The sequence below is a fragment of the Galdieria sulphuraria genome (assembly GCF_000341285.1).
Source record: "Galdieria sulphuraria unplaced genomic scaffold scaf_54, whole genome shotgun sequence".
Classification (NCBI taxonomy): domain Eukaryota; phylum Rhodophyta; class Bangiophyceae; order Galdieriales; family Galdieriaceae; genus Galdieria; species Galdieria sulphuraria.
Window position 1 is genome coordinate 32,026 of NW_005178421.1, and position 13,758 is coordinate 45,783.

The following is a 13,758-nucleotide window of genomic DNA, read 5'->3' on the forward strand; positions in this document are numbered from 1 at the left end:
ATATCTTTTCGACATTCCACTGATGGAAAAATCACAGTCAAGGAAGCTATGTTGTTGTTTATAAAAGAAACGCTAGTACTATGTCATCCGGGTAGATGCAATTCTTCCTTCAACTTTCCTGCTTGATACAACTCCTCCACAATATCCAATCCTCCTATCAACTCTCCATTTACATATAGTTGTGGATATGTGGGCCAGTTTGCATATCGTTTTAAACCTGCACATCACCATAAAAAAACAGCTCTCAGTGAAGATGAACTCATGCATTACCTTCTCGTACTTGATAATCTGCGAGGATATTAAAGTGACCGAAAATCACTCCTTCTCCTTTGAGTATTTCAATCATTCTCCTGCTAAACTTACAAAGTGGCTTATCAGGGGTTCCTTTCATGAATAGCATAATAGGTTGTCGGTGAACAAGTTTCCTAGAGTATCATCAAACAAAGGTTCCCGAACAAGGAAAAAAAACTTACTCTAGTCTCTCATTCAAAGAAAGATGGCAGTCTTCCATAAAATCTCGGCAAGCACGTGTGATTGTCGGTGGGTCCGCACCTTGTAGAACGTTGACCAACTCTCCATCGCGTGACAACACAACCGACGGTACGTTTGTTATTCCCCACGCAGTTGCAAAAGAGTTGCCCTCCTCGACTTCACAAAACCCGAACACTAAAGAACGACCTCTTTCTAGAGCTACGGAAGCAAGTGTTTCCAATACTTCTCTCACATGGACACAAGGTTGTGACCAGGATGCTCCAAAACCGATGATACTGGGCTTCCAACCTTGCTCAGTCTAACCAAAAATAAACAATTATGCACAATAACTCTATAACTTTCATACCCAACAGAGTTGTTTCCATTCTTCTTCACTATGGATAGGTTGTAACAAGGTGGAACTCATCCAAGTTACCCGAATGAATGTGAGAAACGCTTCTACTCCCATCTGTATTAGGATCTTACATTGCTATAAAGACAACAGTTGAGAAATATGCCTCCATTGAGAAACCAAACCAAAATTTTCGGGTGCCACTGCATCTGGATAAACAAAATGTCGTTTTTTCAAACAATACATCACCCAAGGATCTACAGTAGCACCAAATAGTGAAAGCAAACGAGCTATCAACAACGGTGGAAGCAATGAGAGAACTGGAATCCTCGGAATGGAAAAAAATCTCCTCTTCTTACTACTGGAACACATCGACTGAATGAGTTGATCTGCAGTGAAGTAAGGTTGACCCAAGATAACTGCAGGTAGTTTTTTTGGAGGATCAGAAGAAGAATGCCAAGTGTAAAATGAGGGCTTTGGGTTAAAGTCTACCAAATAAGTGATGACTTTTGCAGCATCTATTGCATGGATAAAATGAGCACTAGCATCCAAATCAATGAGTCGAAGTAAACCTTTCCAAGGCGTGATTTGTGAAGACACATTGGCTAGATGACTATTGGGTCCCACAACCAACGTAGGAAATATGACAGTTATTCTTCGATGAGAATGATAGCGTAGCATTCTCTGCAATGCCACATATTTGGATTGTAAATATGTAGTTCCATACCGATAAGCTTCTTCTAACAAACATCCACTGGAGTCTATAATAGAGGCAGTAGAGAAATATAAAATATGACAATCCTTTGGTAGATAGTTGAAAAGTTGGAATGTTGCCTCGACGTTGACTTGGAAAGCTTGTTCACCACCCCAACTCGTAGCCGTTAGAATAGCACAATCGACATCCAAAAGTTGGTTTCTTAAACTAAGAATGTCTGTTAAATCAGCCTATAGAAAGTGATGGGGAGGTGATCTAACGATACAAAATAAAAGAAAGAAAAAGCTGCTTACCATCAAAACTTGAATTCTGCGTGAATACATTTTCCATATGTTGTCATCCAGTTTTGATAACGAGTCCTTTCTAACAATCAGTTTGACTCTGTGCGAAGTATGTTGCATCAAGTCCAACCATATTTGCTTTCCTATACAACCTGTAGCTCCTGAAAGCAATATCACCTTATTACGACGACTCTTCAACCATCCTTCTGCTGCCCAACAGCATCCATCACTTTGTTGAGGAGAAAAGACAAAACGGAGACCAAGTCCACCAAAAATAGGATAATCTACATGATGTTTGTTATAGTTTAGTTGGGATGGACGTTTTTTCCATCGTTGAATAGACACAGAACAAGACAAGAATGGAAAGAAGCAGAGCTCGGAAATCATCGTTCATCCATCTCTCTCCTTTTTGGCATCGATTCAAGACGATAACTTGTGCAGTATGTGTTGCTTTCATCATGTTGGTTTTACTATTCTTTCTATGGAAGGACTTTATACCAAAAAGTTAAGGTTTTCTTACAGGAATGGATATCCAATTTTCCAAAACAGAATCCCAGTGCCTCACAAGTTTCGACTGGGTATCGCTAAATATTATTCTTCAGGAATTCTACCTGAAGAAACCAAGGTTCCTTCCCGACTACCTCCTATAACTGGAAGTGAAGAAGACAAGAAACCACAAAATTCAAAGGATTTTTCGATAGTAGCTTGGTTGGAACGTGGAGCTTGGATAGGATTGGCTTGTTTGATACTTGTAGAGTTGTACGTGCATTTGGTATTGATCAAAGACTGGCTTCCAAAGTCGTCTGGTTCATAACAACAAGTATAATCATATAGAGGGAATGGGGGTTTATTATAGTACACATAGTGATACTTGTGCAATCATAGTTTTCAAACATAAAAGGCAACCAACCAGATATTCTTCTTCTAGACTAGCGAGTTTCTTTATTACTTGTTGAGTTTTGTTGTGGAATCCTCCTTCTGCCGAGGTCTCTTCATAAAGCTCTGCTGACCAAGTACTCGAACGATACCCGTATGAATACCAATATGATGAGCCTCTTCACCTTTTTCAAAAACTTCTTCAAGGTGTCTTATGTTCTCTAACTGATCCATGGCATATACAAGCAGACTCTTTCGTTGATTCTCATCACTTTCAAATCGATGTTTTCTAAACTCCTTTCTAGTCAAGTCACAAATATATTGTGCTCTTTTTTGTTCTGGAAACTTTTTTCCTTCCTAGTTTTCAATAATCGGTATGGAAGAGAAAAACAAAGGAAGAAACATAATACTCTTATAAGTGCTTTATATAGTTGTAACGCCAACTTGGCATCGCTCATTTGAATACTCTTTTTTATTTCCAACTCTTTTCCAATACGACCACATTTCCTTGATGAAGATCATACAAGGCAGATACTATACCCAACTGATGACTAGCTTGCAATTGATTCAAACTTGGCAATTCCTTTAGGATAGTTTTTACAGCATCTTTGGCAATTGCTTCAGCTAAATGTTGACTAGCTTCCGAAATGGAAATATTGTTATACCGACTTTGTATTTCTTCCACTAAAGGTTCCATAGGACGAATGAGTGATTGCAACGCTGGAGAAAGTTGTTGTATTCGATGTTTTTCATGATGACACATATTCCATCCAGTGATAGCTGCACCACATTCCGTGTGTCCCATTACCATCAAAAGTGGAGTTGTAAAGTTTTCCACACCAAACTGAATTGAACCAAGTACAGTTGGACTGGAAACTAAGCTACCTGCTGTTCTTACAGTGAACAATTTCCCAAAACCTTGTTGAAATATCACCTCAGGTATGACGCGAGAATCACAACAAGTGACTATAGTAGCTATAGGTTTCTGACCACCGTGTGCAAGTGATTGACGATATTCTGGTTGGCTCTCGTTTTCTAGAATAGCTCCAGTTTCCACACCTCTTTGAAACTGTTGATTTTTCTGCAATAAAAAGTCCAACACTGCATCATATTTCATCGACTTGGGTCTATCGATGAGTGTCTTGGTTCGCTGACTCATCGTCAACTTGGATGGATTCAAAGGAGTTGTTTGCAGTAAATAACGACGGTGCACAAGGTGGTTTCTATTCGAAACGAACACTATTCTGTATAAGAATGGGTAACGGGAGATAAGCAAAGTACTTACCAAAAGGAGAAGTGAATGAAGTATCAGTTATAAATGCAGGAATACGTGTCTTCCACAAAGGAGTACTCCACATTTATGTACGCAATAAGATAGCCATCTATTTGGATCATCTCACATATAGAAAAGAAGTGAATTTAGTCGATGGGACAACGTTGCATTGTGAATTTCCATCATTCTATTTTTGATTAATAATGATATAAAGTGACTAAACTACGCATCTCAATGGATTGTCTACATAATGGACATTCTGCTTTGGTTGCAGTCCACTGTATAATACAACGCCAACAAAAGACATGACCACAGACAGTACAAGTAGGATGTCGCATAAAACTCAAACAAAGAGCACATTTGTAACTAGACCGATTTCCTTCAATTCTTCTTCTTCTTCTTCTTCTTCAGAGGAAGAAAGCTGATTAGGAAAACCATCCCATTCATCTTCTCCACTGTCACCAACACCTATAGAATATTGAAGAAAAGAATAGAAACCATCCTTCCTACTCAAAATACGATAAGTAGATAATAAAAGTCCAAGACTCAACTGCACAAGCAAGATCAAGCCCAAAATACGATAACTGGGAAGTGGATATCGACTTTTGGCAACTCGAAAATATTGCATACCAACTAGTCTCTTAGACCATTCATAATATTTGCTATGTATATAAAATATTCCTAAATGAAACCTAGAAAGAAACCGTTTCACTTCCTCTTGTCTAGTGAGAACCAGTAAAGCTAGTAGATATAGATATATTTTGGGAAATGGTTGGGTTCCACTCAGTTGACCATCTCTCATATAGGCACGAACTCTTTGAGCTATCTTGTTACAAAAAAAGCCCCAAAAGTCTTCTCCATATGCTTGAATCAAACTATAAAATATTCTACGTAGAAGAGACCCTTGAAAAGTTATACGAGGAAACTGTCCAGTACACGCTATTATTTCACTGTATTCTTCTCCTGGAGTTTGTTGTCCTATCCACGTTGTCAACCCATAATAAAGCAAGTCTGTGATACCAGAGAGGTGCTTTGTTACAAAATGGGCATGACTCCTACGAGAAAGCACTAGAGAAGAAACTTCTGATAAGGACTTTTTCAACACTAGTCTATACTCCTTATCCTTTTCCGCGGACCTTATTATTTCCGCAGCAGTAGCCAAAGCAAAAAAAGGTGATGAAGCCATTTACTCTCTACAAACAAACACTCTTTATGACATCAAAACAAACAGTCACTTCCCATCCTATTCCATTACAATCCTATCTGAACCACATTCAATCGTCTCATTCTCTCTGTTGAACAACCAACAAAAACTTTATGGGAAAAACTTTCTTTCAAACAACTCCCATCAACATAATCACACAACTCTCTCACACAAAACATAAGTTTAAAACTTCCATACATTATCTTCGGAATAACCCAATTCTTTCAAAAGACCAGATAATGGACCTTGTTTCTTATCTGGAGTTTTTGTTCCACTAATAGCTTCCATCATAGGTGGCGGTCCACTATATATAGCCAATAGTAAAACATATCATTCAAAAACTCTTGGAAAACTTACCAAACAAATATAAGATTTTCATGAGATGCACGAGGCAAATATTTCTTCAACATGTCCTTTTGTATTTGTCCCTTTTCACCTTGCCAATGATCATTGGGTTGATCAACTGTATAATGAATTACTAGCCTATCCATACAAAGCCATCCCATATCAGCTGTACTGTTCTTTCATAATCATATTCAAAAATAAAATACTACTCACCTATCACTATGTTTCCTTTGCAAGGCATCCAATTCAGACTTCAGTAATATGTCTTCTGGAGTCTTGTTTGCATATAAAAGGGTTATCTTGGTATGATCTTTCGGATTGCTTAAAATATAATCTATCAATTGATATACAGGAGTAATTCCAGTGCCTCCTGCTACGAAACCAATTTCTTTCTTAGCATTGGGTTGATAAGGATATTGTCTCATGGGACCTTTGACTAGGACACTATCTCCAGGTTGTCTAGAATGTAAATAAGTTCCCATCTTACTATTAGGATATTTCTTCACCATCAACTCCAAATAACTAAAACATCAATGAAAGAATAAAAACAAGGTTCCTTTCTTACCCTTTGGCAGAGACTCCTGAAACTGGATTATAGGGACGAATCACGTCATTTCCTTGCTCATCTTTAGTCTTTACCAAAACAAAACTAACAGCAGGAAAATCTTCTTGTTCTGCAGACTGAATAGCAAAACGCAATCTTGCAACGTTATGATTGTAAGGAGTATTGGAGATCAATTGGATAGGGACAAAATCTTCAGGATTCAGTTTCTTTGCTTCTTCACCAACTACTTGGGAGTCCAACTTTATCTTATTTTGATCTTGTGAATACCAAGTGGCCAAAGCTGAAAGTCCAAACAGACCCAACAACAGGGATCCACGAGTTTTCCTAGTGTTACACTCGGAACCTAGATAACCATAGTTCACTCTGGATGAGCTAAAATAAATGGTTCTATAAAATTGGGATAAACTTGACACCAAACTGGAACGACTTTTACCCACTGTTTGGAACAAAGTAGCCAACATGACTCGCAAAGCCAAAGCAATTTCTTCCAACCAATGATCGACGATTCTTGATGCTTCTTTTAGAGAGCAAATTGCCATTTGCTTCTTTTTGATATTTGGACAACGGATTGAACGAGAGAGTTTGACTAGTATTGAAAGTTTTCAACCCTGGTTTCCAAACAAATATACTCTTCTGTAGCTATTCTTGTGGATTTTTACCGAGCAAAAGATAGAAAATTCGTTGATGCACTTCTCATAGCAAGATAGCTAACAAGTTGCCGCTCGGATCCTTTTTATACAAATTATATCATCCAGGGATATTACAAAAGTATTCATTATGATTGAATTTTGGCACTTTGTAAAAGAATGAATGATATTTGTTTCGTTTAGCTAGTAGAAAGTGCAAGTATACTTTTTCTATTTTTTATGGGGTTATTTGATTGTAATTCAAGTCTGCCATTCCAAGTAAAGATTATCCTCGAGTGATGCATGTCAATGACGCACAGCGTGAAGAAATAGAAGCATTGGAAGCCATATTAGGTGATGATTTTTCTTTACAACAAGATGAGACAACTAGAAGGCCCTTGATAAAGTTGGACTTCTCAGAAGAGCGTCCTAAAGTTCAATTTAGTTTGTACTTGTGTCTTCCTCCTTCCTATCCAGAAGACTCTCCTTCCATGACTATTCAGCCTGGTAAGGGTTTTCCGGGAACATGGCGTTCTCCTTTACTTCAGTTTTTAAAGAATGAAATGAACCTTTTGATGGGAGCTCCTATGATTTTCGAACTGTATATGAAAACCAAGGATTGGCTTTTGGAACAGGAGAAGGAAGATGAAGCGGAAGATATCGATAGAGTTTCTTGTGTAGGGTCGGTTCCATCTGTGAATGAGAATACGAAACTTGAGTCGTCTTTGTTGATTCACTCCTTGATAGAAGAGGTAGGTGAAGAACCTTGAAGATTTTGTTGATTCTCATCTATGGAAAAGAAGGAGTACGGAACTCCAGTCACAAAGGAAACCTTTGAAAAGTGGCGTCAAAGTTTTTTTCAAGAGTTTGGTTTGTCGTTGAGAAACAAAGAAAGAGAGACTGCTTGGAAACTAACTGGAAGACAACTTTTTGAGGAAAACCGTCTAGTTGAGACAAGTGAAACTTATGGTTCTTCAGAAGATGAAGAATAGTTTCTACCCCGATATGGATAGTTGAACCGATGTAATACGTTTTTTTTTGTTTTGCATTAGAAATAATATTGTTTCAACAGGTTTCAAAGAGAAGATGTTTATGATAGAATGGAATGAGAAGAGAGAGAGCATGCTTATCAACAATATAATGAAAATAGGAACCCATAAAGTATTTGGAGAGATATTCAGTGTTCTTGATACAAACATGGACATATTCACTTAATACTTCCAAACTCGTTTTACAAATCAACTCATGAGCCATTTATTTCTTTCTTTATCAGAATAGTCTTAAAAGGAACATTGATTTTCTTTGTTGAGAAATAAAGAATATGAAAGAGTAGTCAAGGCAAGCACTATTTCTTTCCTTGTTTTCTATTTGCACTGGTCGTTTGCTTCTTATTATTGTTAGACCCTTGAAAAGGTTTTCTACCTCTACTTCTTTTGGTTTCCAATAAAGGTTTCTGTTCTTGACTTTTGCGTACTTCTTCATTCAGTTGATGAATGAACTTGGTGAGTCTTTCCATTCTAGTAGTTGCAGAAAGTCCATGTGTTTGTTGAATAAACAATGCTAAACGATTCACCTGTTCTGCAGACCAATGATCTTGAGGAAATACTTTAACTAATTGTGATATATCTACCAAATTGGTAAAGTTTGGTTTCTTTTCCACTTGCTTCAGTCTTGCTCTTAGTTCATCAAGTGCATTGAGTTCTAAAGAATCTTCCTTCTTATTCTTGGGAATTTCTTGTGGATAAAGTTGTTCTTCTTCATCTGATGATTGCTTCACCTTTTTGCTTTCTTCCATAGTGGAACCTTTTGAGGTGCTTTGTCTAGAAGCCAACTTTTTACTACTATACTCTTTTATCAATTGCTTTGCTGTTTCTTCATCCAATGAAAACTTTCCTTTCCTCTTCAACACATCTCGAACCTTTTCTTCAAATTCCTTTTGAACTTTTTCCTTTTGATCAGCTTCTTCTTCTAATATGCGTTGAGTTACTAATCTTCCAGGTGGATTCTTTTTTCTTCCATTGCCCGATGCATTATTTCCCGTAGTTCCAGAATGACTAACACTACTACTAGTGCCATTACTATGATAGCTGCTGCTACTCAACTGACTGGAATCAGAGACGTTCCCACGCAAACTACTTTCTCTATTCACCACAGCTTTGGTATCGAAAAGATTGGCAACATTTCTTTCTTTAAACCGAAATACGCGATCTTTTCCTACCGTTTCTGGTAAAATGACGGTGGTGTTGGGACAATCTATGCGTGTCTTCAAAAAGGCATGCACGTAAGCATTTTCTTGTCGGATATGGCGATAGCTTTTAGATAAATCATAATACTTCCCTGACTCATGTGCTATGAACTTTGCCAAGTCTGAAGATTCCGGTTGTTGTCCTCGAAACTTGTGATTCAATGCGGATAGCACCGATTGGGAACTGTCTGAATGGCTAGTCGATAACGATATTGAGATAGTATTATTATTATTACTGTTGTTGTTATGATAGGAGATACTTTGAGTTGTCATAGTCTCATGGGAAGTATACGAAGTCTGATGAGCGCCGTTGATAGAAGAAAGAGACGCTTCAGCGGTTTCTTGATATTCACAGTGATTAGCATCAGAATATGAAGATGAGTTGAAATGATTCGCGCCATGGACTCCATTTTGCTCCTCTCTTACAACTAAACTATCAGCGTTCCACAAACTGGGATCGCCTTGGGGTCGTTGATAAGGAGGCAAATAAGAATGTGAGAGACCGTTGGTGGTCAAAGATGAGTTAGGTTGTGAAGTTGGTTCCCTTCTTTCCAGCTGATCTTGATGTTTATCGTCCCATTCTAAGGAGGCACTTACTGGAGCTTGGGTAGATCGGGAGTGAATGGTTTGAAGAAACGGTCCCAAATGAGAACAGGGCCAACTCAGCGAGGAGATGTCCACTGTAGCCTTGCTTCCTGAAAATAGTTTGTAACAAGGATGCCAACAACAACACCACAACCCACGATGATACATAATAACCCAACTTTAACAACTATGAGTCGACCCCCCAATTGTAAAAAATGACATTTTAGAATATGGAATTAGGATTCACTTGTTGTCATATCTTTGGTATTTATCATGAGCCACAATCGACCTTTTGTTGCAAACCACTTTCTCCAACTACTTTTTTGAAAAATAGACGTGCACTTCATTGGTTACCAAGATTAGCTGTTCAAGATGGATCATCCCGATTGAAACACAGCCATGCCAGTTGGAGTATGATGAAGGAATCAAGTATCAATCAAGATGCACAGAATAAAGCAACAAGAGTCGATCAGGACCAACAAACTGGAAATATTTCATATCAAAAACCTACTAGAAATAGAAGTGCAGCTTTAGTAGGTACCCAACCCGGTGCTCAAGACTGGAGTAAGCGTGCTGCTGCTCGTTCCATGTTGAGAGCCATTCAGTTCAAAGACGAAGATTTTGAAAAACCGATCATCACAATTGCTTCCACTTTTACCAACGCTACTCCTTGCAACGCTCATATGGATCAACTGGGAGATAAGTTGTTGGCTACTGTAGAGTCGTTGGGTGCAAAAGGTTTCATATTTGGTACTCCTGTGATATCCGACGGAGAAACTATGGGAACTAGTGGAATGCGTTATTCGTTGGTGAGTAGAGACTTGATTGCGGATTGCATAGAATGTATGCATGAAGGATACTTAGCAGATGGTATGTTGACACTTGGAGGTTGTGACAAGTCTATTCCCGGAGCACTGATGCCTATATTGAGGACTAATGCTTATGGGGTCTTTCTTTACGGCGGTTCTATTCAACCTGGAAATCTGAATGGAGAAAACCTCACCGTCATTTCTACTTTTGAAGCTATTGGGTCTTATTCTTCTGGAAGAATAGATGAACAACAATTGAAAAGAATAGAAGAACGTGCTTGTCCTGGCCCAGGTTCTTGTGGTGGAATGTATACAGCAAATACAATGGCATCTGTGATAGAAGCCATGGGCTTAAGTATCCCTTATTCCGCATCCCATACGGCAATGACAAAAGACAATCAACTTTCTCCTGAAAAGTTGCGAGACTGTGAAGAATCAGTGAAAGCATTGTTTACTTGTATGAAGAACAATATCCGAGCTCGAGATATTTGTACCCAAAAAGCATTTGAAAACGGTATCACAGTGATGATGGCATTGGGAGGGTCGACCAACGGTGTGTTGCATTTGTTGGCATTGGCACACGAAGCACAAGTGGATTTGGATATTGAAGACTTTAACAGGATTGGAGAACGAGTACCTTTATTGGGAGACTTTAAACCTTCAGGAAGATACGTGATGGCTGACTTGGATAAGATTGGAGGCATTCCTATGGTGATGAAATATCTATGGAAACATGGCCTTATTCATGGAGATTGTATGACAGTTACAGGAAAGAGAATAGAAGAGTTGTTAGCGGATGCTCCTGATTTACCTGGGACAGATCATGCAACTCCTAGTGTCATACTTCCGATAGAAAAGGCTTTGGCCCCCGCAGGTCAGCATATCATCATCATGAGAGGAAATTTGGCTCCCGAAGGTGCGGTGATCAAGTTGAGTGGAAAGGAATTGGAAATCCATCGTGGTCCAGCTCGAGTATTCAATTCGGAAGAGGAAGCTCTAGATGCCATTTTAACTGGAAGAATAGTAAAGAATGATGTAGTTGTGATACGTTATGAAGGACCAAAAGGAGGTCCTGGTATGAGAGAAATGTTATCACCTTCTTCAGCCATCATGGGTTCCGGTTTAGGAAAGGATGTTGCGTTGATCACGGATGGTCGGTTTTCAGGTGGGACTCATGGAATTATGGTTGGTCATGTTACTCCAGAAGCTGCTGTAGGTGGTCCTATTGCATTGGTTGAGGAAGGGGATATCATATGTTTGGAACCAAGGAAAAAGTTGATGACATTGGAAGTAGATGAAAGAGAGTTGGAACGAAGGAGAAAGCAATGGAAACAAGTTAATAAGTTGCCACAACAAGGTTTGTTGAAAAAGTATGCTAAAACAGTTTCTAGTGCTAGTAAAGGCGCCATAACTGATGCATAATATAACCATAAAATGGAAACTTTTCCGCATTGTTATCAAAAAAGGAATTGGAGGTAATGACTAAGAAAGGTTATTCCAAAGGTCTCAAGTTAACTCCCGCTAAGGAAAAAACTGTCAAAAAAGAAATAGCAATATTATCTGAAAAAATATTGGCACAACCACAACAAAACTTGAAATATTTGAAACAACTTTTTGTATATGCTTTTGATTGGACTCCTACTCAACAGGAACAAGTTGAAACAGTTTCAAATATTGCAACCCTTAGTATCACTTCACTGGTAATCATATTCCGAGATATTATTCCGGGTTATCCAATCCTTTCGCAGAAGGAACGGAAGGAAGAAGGAACAACCTTGTCCGTGGAGACTTTGCGTATCCGTAAGTTTGAAAGTCGTCTATTAGAATATTATGTTGAGTTGGTCAATCAATTGCTCCAGCGAAGAAAGAAAGACAGGAAGTGTGTTCAGTTGGGGAAGAATGGATTGGGTCAGTGGAAAAGTGCGGTGAAACAAGTCATACTACCTGCACATACGAGGGCCTTATGTGTCCTATTGACAGATCTTGTCCATTTTAATGAAGCCAATAGAATAGCCAAAGCTTTGATCAAATATACACCTAGAGCAAATGAACAAGAACGAAGATGGATACGTGAAACTTTGACAGAGCTTACAAGTAGTCTACACCGAGTTTCCGGATACTCTTTGAAGACTTGTCTGAATATTTGTCAATATTTGTGCATGGCTGCAGCAAAGTGGAATATTGTTACTCCTTCCATTTTTTGTTCTGCTTTCTATTGTATAAATTATGCAGCATTGTATAGTGAATATCAACAAGCCGCACGTCATCGAGAACAGCAGCCCACAGAAAGTGATTCAGCTTTGAATGATCCTCTTATAGATGAGAGAAGTTTTCAAAGGGATTGGAGAGAAGCACAAGGAAGAGCTCGTGATGATGAACGACGCATTCGATTTGAAAGAGTAATTGAGTCTGTGGAGCAGTTCTTAATATGTATTTTACAGTCCTCTGAAGATAAACAAGTTGGAGATATTTTATGTTTGGGAGAGCTGTTAGAATTGTTTGTGAAAGTCTCCATATATCTCTCAGATGTTAGTGTTCGTCGGTTGGAATTTTATTTGCGCAAGTTGTCGTCTCATCAAATAGAAGACATGGAGAAGAGTTGTTTGTTGTTAAAGGCTCTTTATCAAGTGCATTTCTTACAGAGCAAGAATCGTGGTTGGAAGGAAGATACTGGATACCTGGATAGTCTTTTATACCAAAGTTGTGGGCGTTTGTTAGATTGTCGATCCATACACAACACGGATACAAGTCAATCGCTTGGTTCATTGTTCAAGTTGAGTCTTTGGTGGTTGAATCCAGCACGGGATCGATTGTTGAGAAGAAAGACGATATGGAGAAGGTTATTATGGCTTCTTTTGAGAACAGAATCTCCATTATTAATGAATATTATTACAGCAACATTTATTCACGGAATTCCTGTAGATTGGAATCAAGCTTCCATAGATAGTGATGAACAGTGGAGTGGTTCTCTTGAGATGCTTATTCGTGAAGCGTTAGTTAAGAATCCCGATGTTTCATATTTGGATGATGCTCCTCCACTTTATGAATACTTCATTTTGAGTCAACATTTTCATCCTTATATTAGGAATCACTTTGTATCCGTCGTTCGAGGTCATATTTTGCCTTTGAGTGATTCTATAGAAGAATGGTTATCCGCATATACAGATGAAATGACATTTATTCCTCCAGTTGCCCAAACAATGAAGAATAGTAAATCTTTCAAAAGAAAGAGTTTATTTCTCACTTCTTTACCTCTTTTGGAAGAAAAAGAAGAAAATGTAGATTGGAATTGTTTGGTTCACCAAACCAAAACGATGAACAATGAGACGAAGGATGAATGAATAAACTTGAAAGTTTGTAGTGTGAAGGATGGAGAACATGGAAGAAGAACACACGAGTTCTGATAGAGAT

The 13,758-nt window shown here is 38.5% G+C and overlaps 9 protein-coding genes across 10 annotated transcripts; 4 read left to right on the forward strand and 5 right to left on the reverse strand.

The window, feature by feature from the left end:
- Gasu_53680 (monothiol glutaredoxin) lies at positions 1-1,975 on the reverse strand. The gene is made up of 6 exons (XM_005703494.1): positions 1,832-1,975; positions 1,004-1,768; positions 839-952; positions 474-790; positions 271-425; positions 1-217 (listed from the first exon to the last, which is right to left on the reverse strand). Exons 1-6 carry the CDS (start codon positions 1,937-1,939, stop codon positions 84-86), a joined length of 1,593 nt encoding a protein of 530 aa, XP_005703551.1. The 5' UTR covers positions 1,940-1,975; the 3' UTR covers positions 1-83.
- Positions 1,976-2,195: 220 nt separating this feature from the next.
- Gasu_53690 (uncharacterized protein) lies at positions 2,196-3,031 on the forward strand. The gene has a single exon (XM_005703495.1). The coding sequence runs from the start codon at positions 2,262-2,264 to the stop codon at positions 2,631-2,633; it is 372 nt and encodes a 123-aa protein (XP_005703552.1). The 5' UTR covers positions 2,196-2,261; the 3' UTR covers positions 2,634-3,031.
- Positions 3,032-3,102: 71 nt separating this feature from the next.
- Gasu_53700 (carbonic anhydrase) lies at positions 3,103-4,075 on the reverse strand. Its single transcript, XM_005703496.1, has 2 exons — positions 3,981-4,075; positions 3,103-3,934 (listed from the first exon to the last, which is right to left on the reverse strand). Exons 1-2 carry the CDS (start codon positions 4,051-4,053, stop codon positions 3,168-3,170), a joined length of 840 nt encoding a protein of 279 aa, XP_005703553.1. The 5' UTR covers positions 4,054-4,075; the 3' UTR covers positions 3,103-3,167.
- On the reverse strand, positions 3,921-5,155 carry Gasu_53710 (peroxisomal membrane protein peroxin10). Of its 2 annotated transcripts, none has more exons than XM_005703498.1 (1): positions 3,921-5,155. In XM_005703498.1, exon 1 carries the CDS (start codon positions 5,152-5,154, stop codon positions 4,312-4,314), a length of 843 nt encoding a protein of 280 aa, XP_005703555.1. In that variant the 5' UTR covers position 5,155; the 3' UTR covers positions 3,921-4,311. The 2 variants fall into 2 exon arrangements, with proteins under 2 accessions (XP_005703555.1, XP_005703554.1); XM_005703497.1 differs by having other exon boundaries at positions 4,091-5,155.
- Positions 5,156-5,162: 7 nt separating this feature from the next.
- Positions 5,163-6,645, reverse strand: Gasu_53720 (cytochrome-b5 reductase). The gene is made up of 4 exons (XM_005703499.1): positions 6,083-6,645; positions 5,731-6,039; positions 5,530-5,655; positions 5,163-5,476 (listed from the first exon to the last, which is right to left on the reverse strand). The coding sequence occupies exons 1-4, from the start codon at positions 6,619-6,621 to the stop codon at positions 5,356-5,358; spliced, it is 1,095 nt and encodes a 364-aa protein (XP_005703556.1). The 5' UTR covers positions 6,622-6,645; the 3' UTR covers positions 5,163-5,355.
- Positions 6,646-6,945: 300 nt separating this feature from the next.
- Positions 6,946-7,926, forward strand: Gasu_53730 (uncharacterized protein). The gene is made up of 2 exons (XM_005703500.1): positions 6,946-7,460; positions 7,509-7,926. The coding sequence occupies exons 1-2, from the start codon at positions 7,008-7,010 to the stop codon at positions 7,698-7,700; spliced, it is 645 nt and encodes a 214-aa protein (XP_005703557.1). The 5' UTR covers positions 6,946-7,007; the 3' UTR covers positions 7,701-7,926.
- Positions 7,927-7,940: 14 nt separating this feature from the next.
- On the reverse strand, positions 7,941-9,755 carry Gasu_53740 (uncharacterized protein). Its single transcript, XM_005703501.1, has one exon. It carries the CDS (start codon positions 9,704-9,706, stop codon positions 8,054-8,056), a length of 1,653 nt encoding a protein of 550 aa, XP_005703558.1. The 5' UTR covers positions 9,707-9,755; the 3' UTR covers positions 7,941-8,053.
- A 10-nt stretch (positions 9,756-9,765) lies between these two features.
- Gasu_53750 (dihydroxy-acid dehydratase) lies at positions 9,766-11,796 on the forward strand. Its single transcript, XM_005703502.1, has one exon. It carries the CDS (start codon positions 9,769-9,771, stop codon positions 11,767-11,769), a length of 2,001 nt encoding a protein of 666 aa, XP_005703559.1. The 5' UTR covers positions 9,766-9,768; the 3' UTR covers positions 11,770-11,796.
- A 19-nt stretch (positions 11,797-11,815) lies between these two features.
- Positions 11,816-13,756, forward strand: Gasu_53760 (uncharacterized protein). Its single transcript, XM_005703503.1, has one exon. It carries the CDS (start codon positions 11,826-11,828, stop codon positions 13,686-13,688), a length of 1,863 nt encoding a protein of 620 aa, XP_005703560.1. The 5' UTR covers positions 11,816-11,825; the 3' UTR covers positions 13,689-13,756.
- The last annotated feature ends 2 nt before the right edge of the window (positions 13,757-13,758 follow it).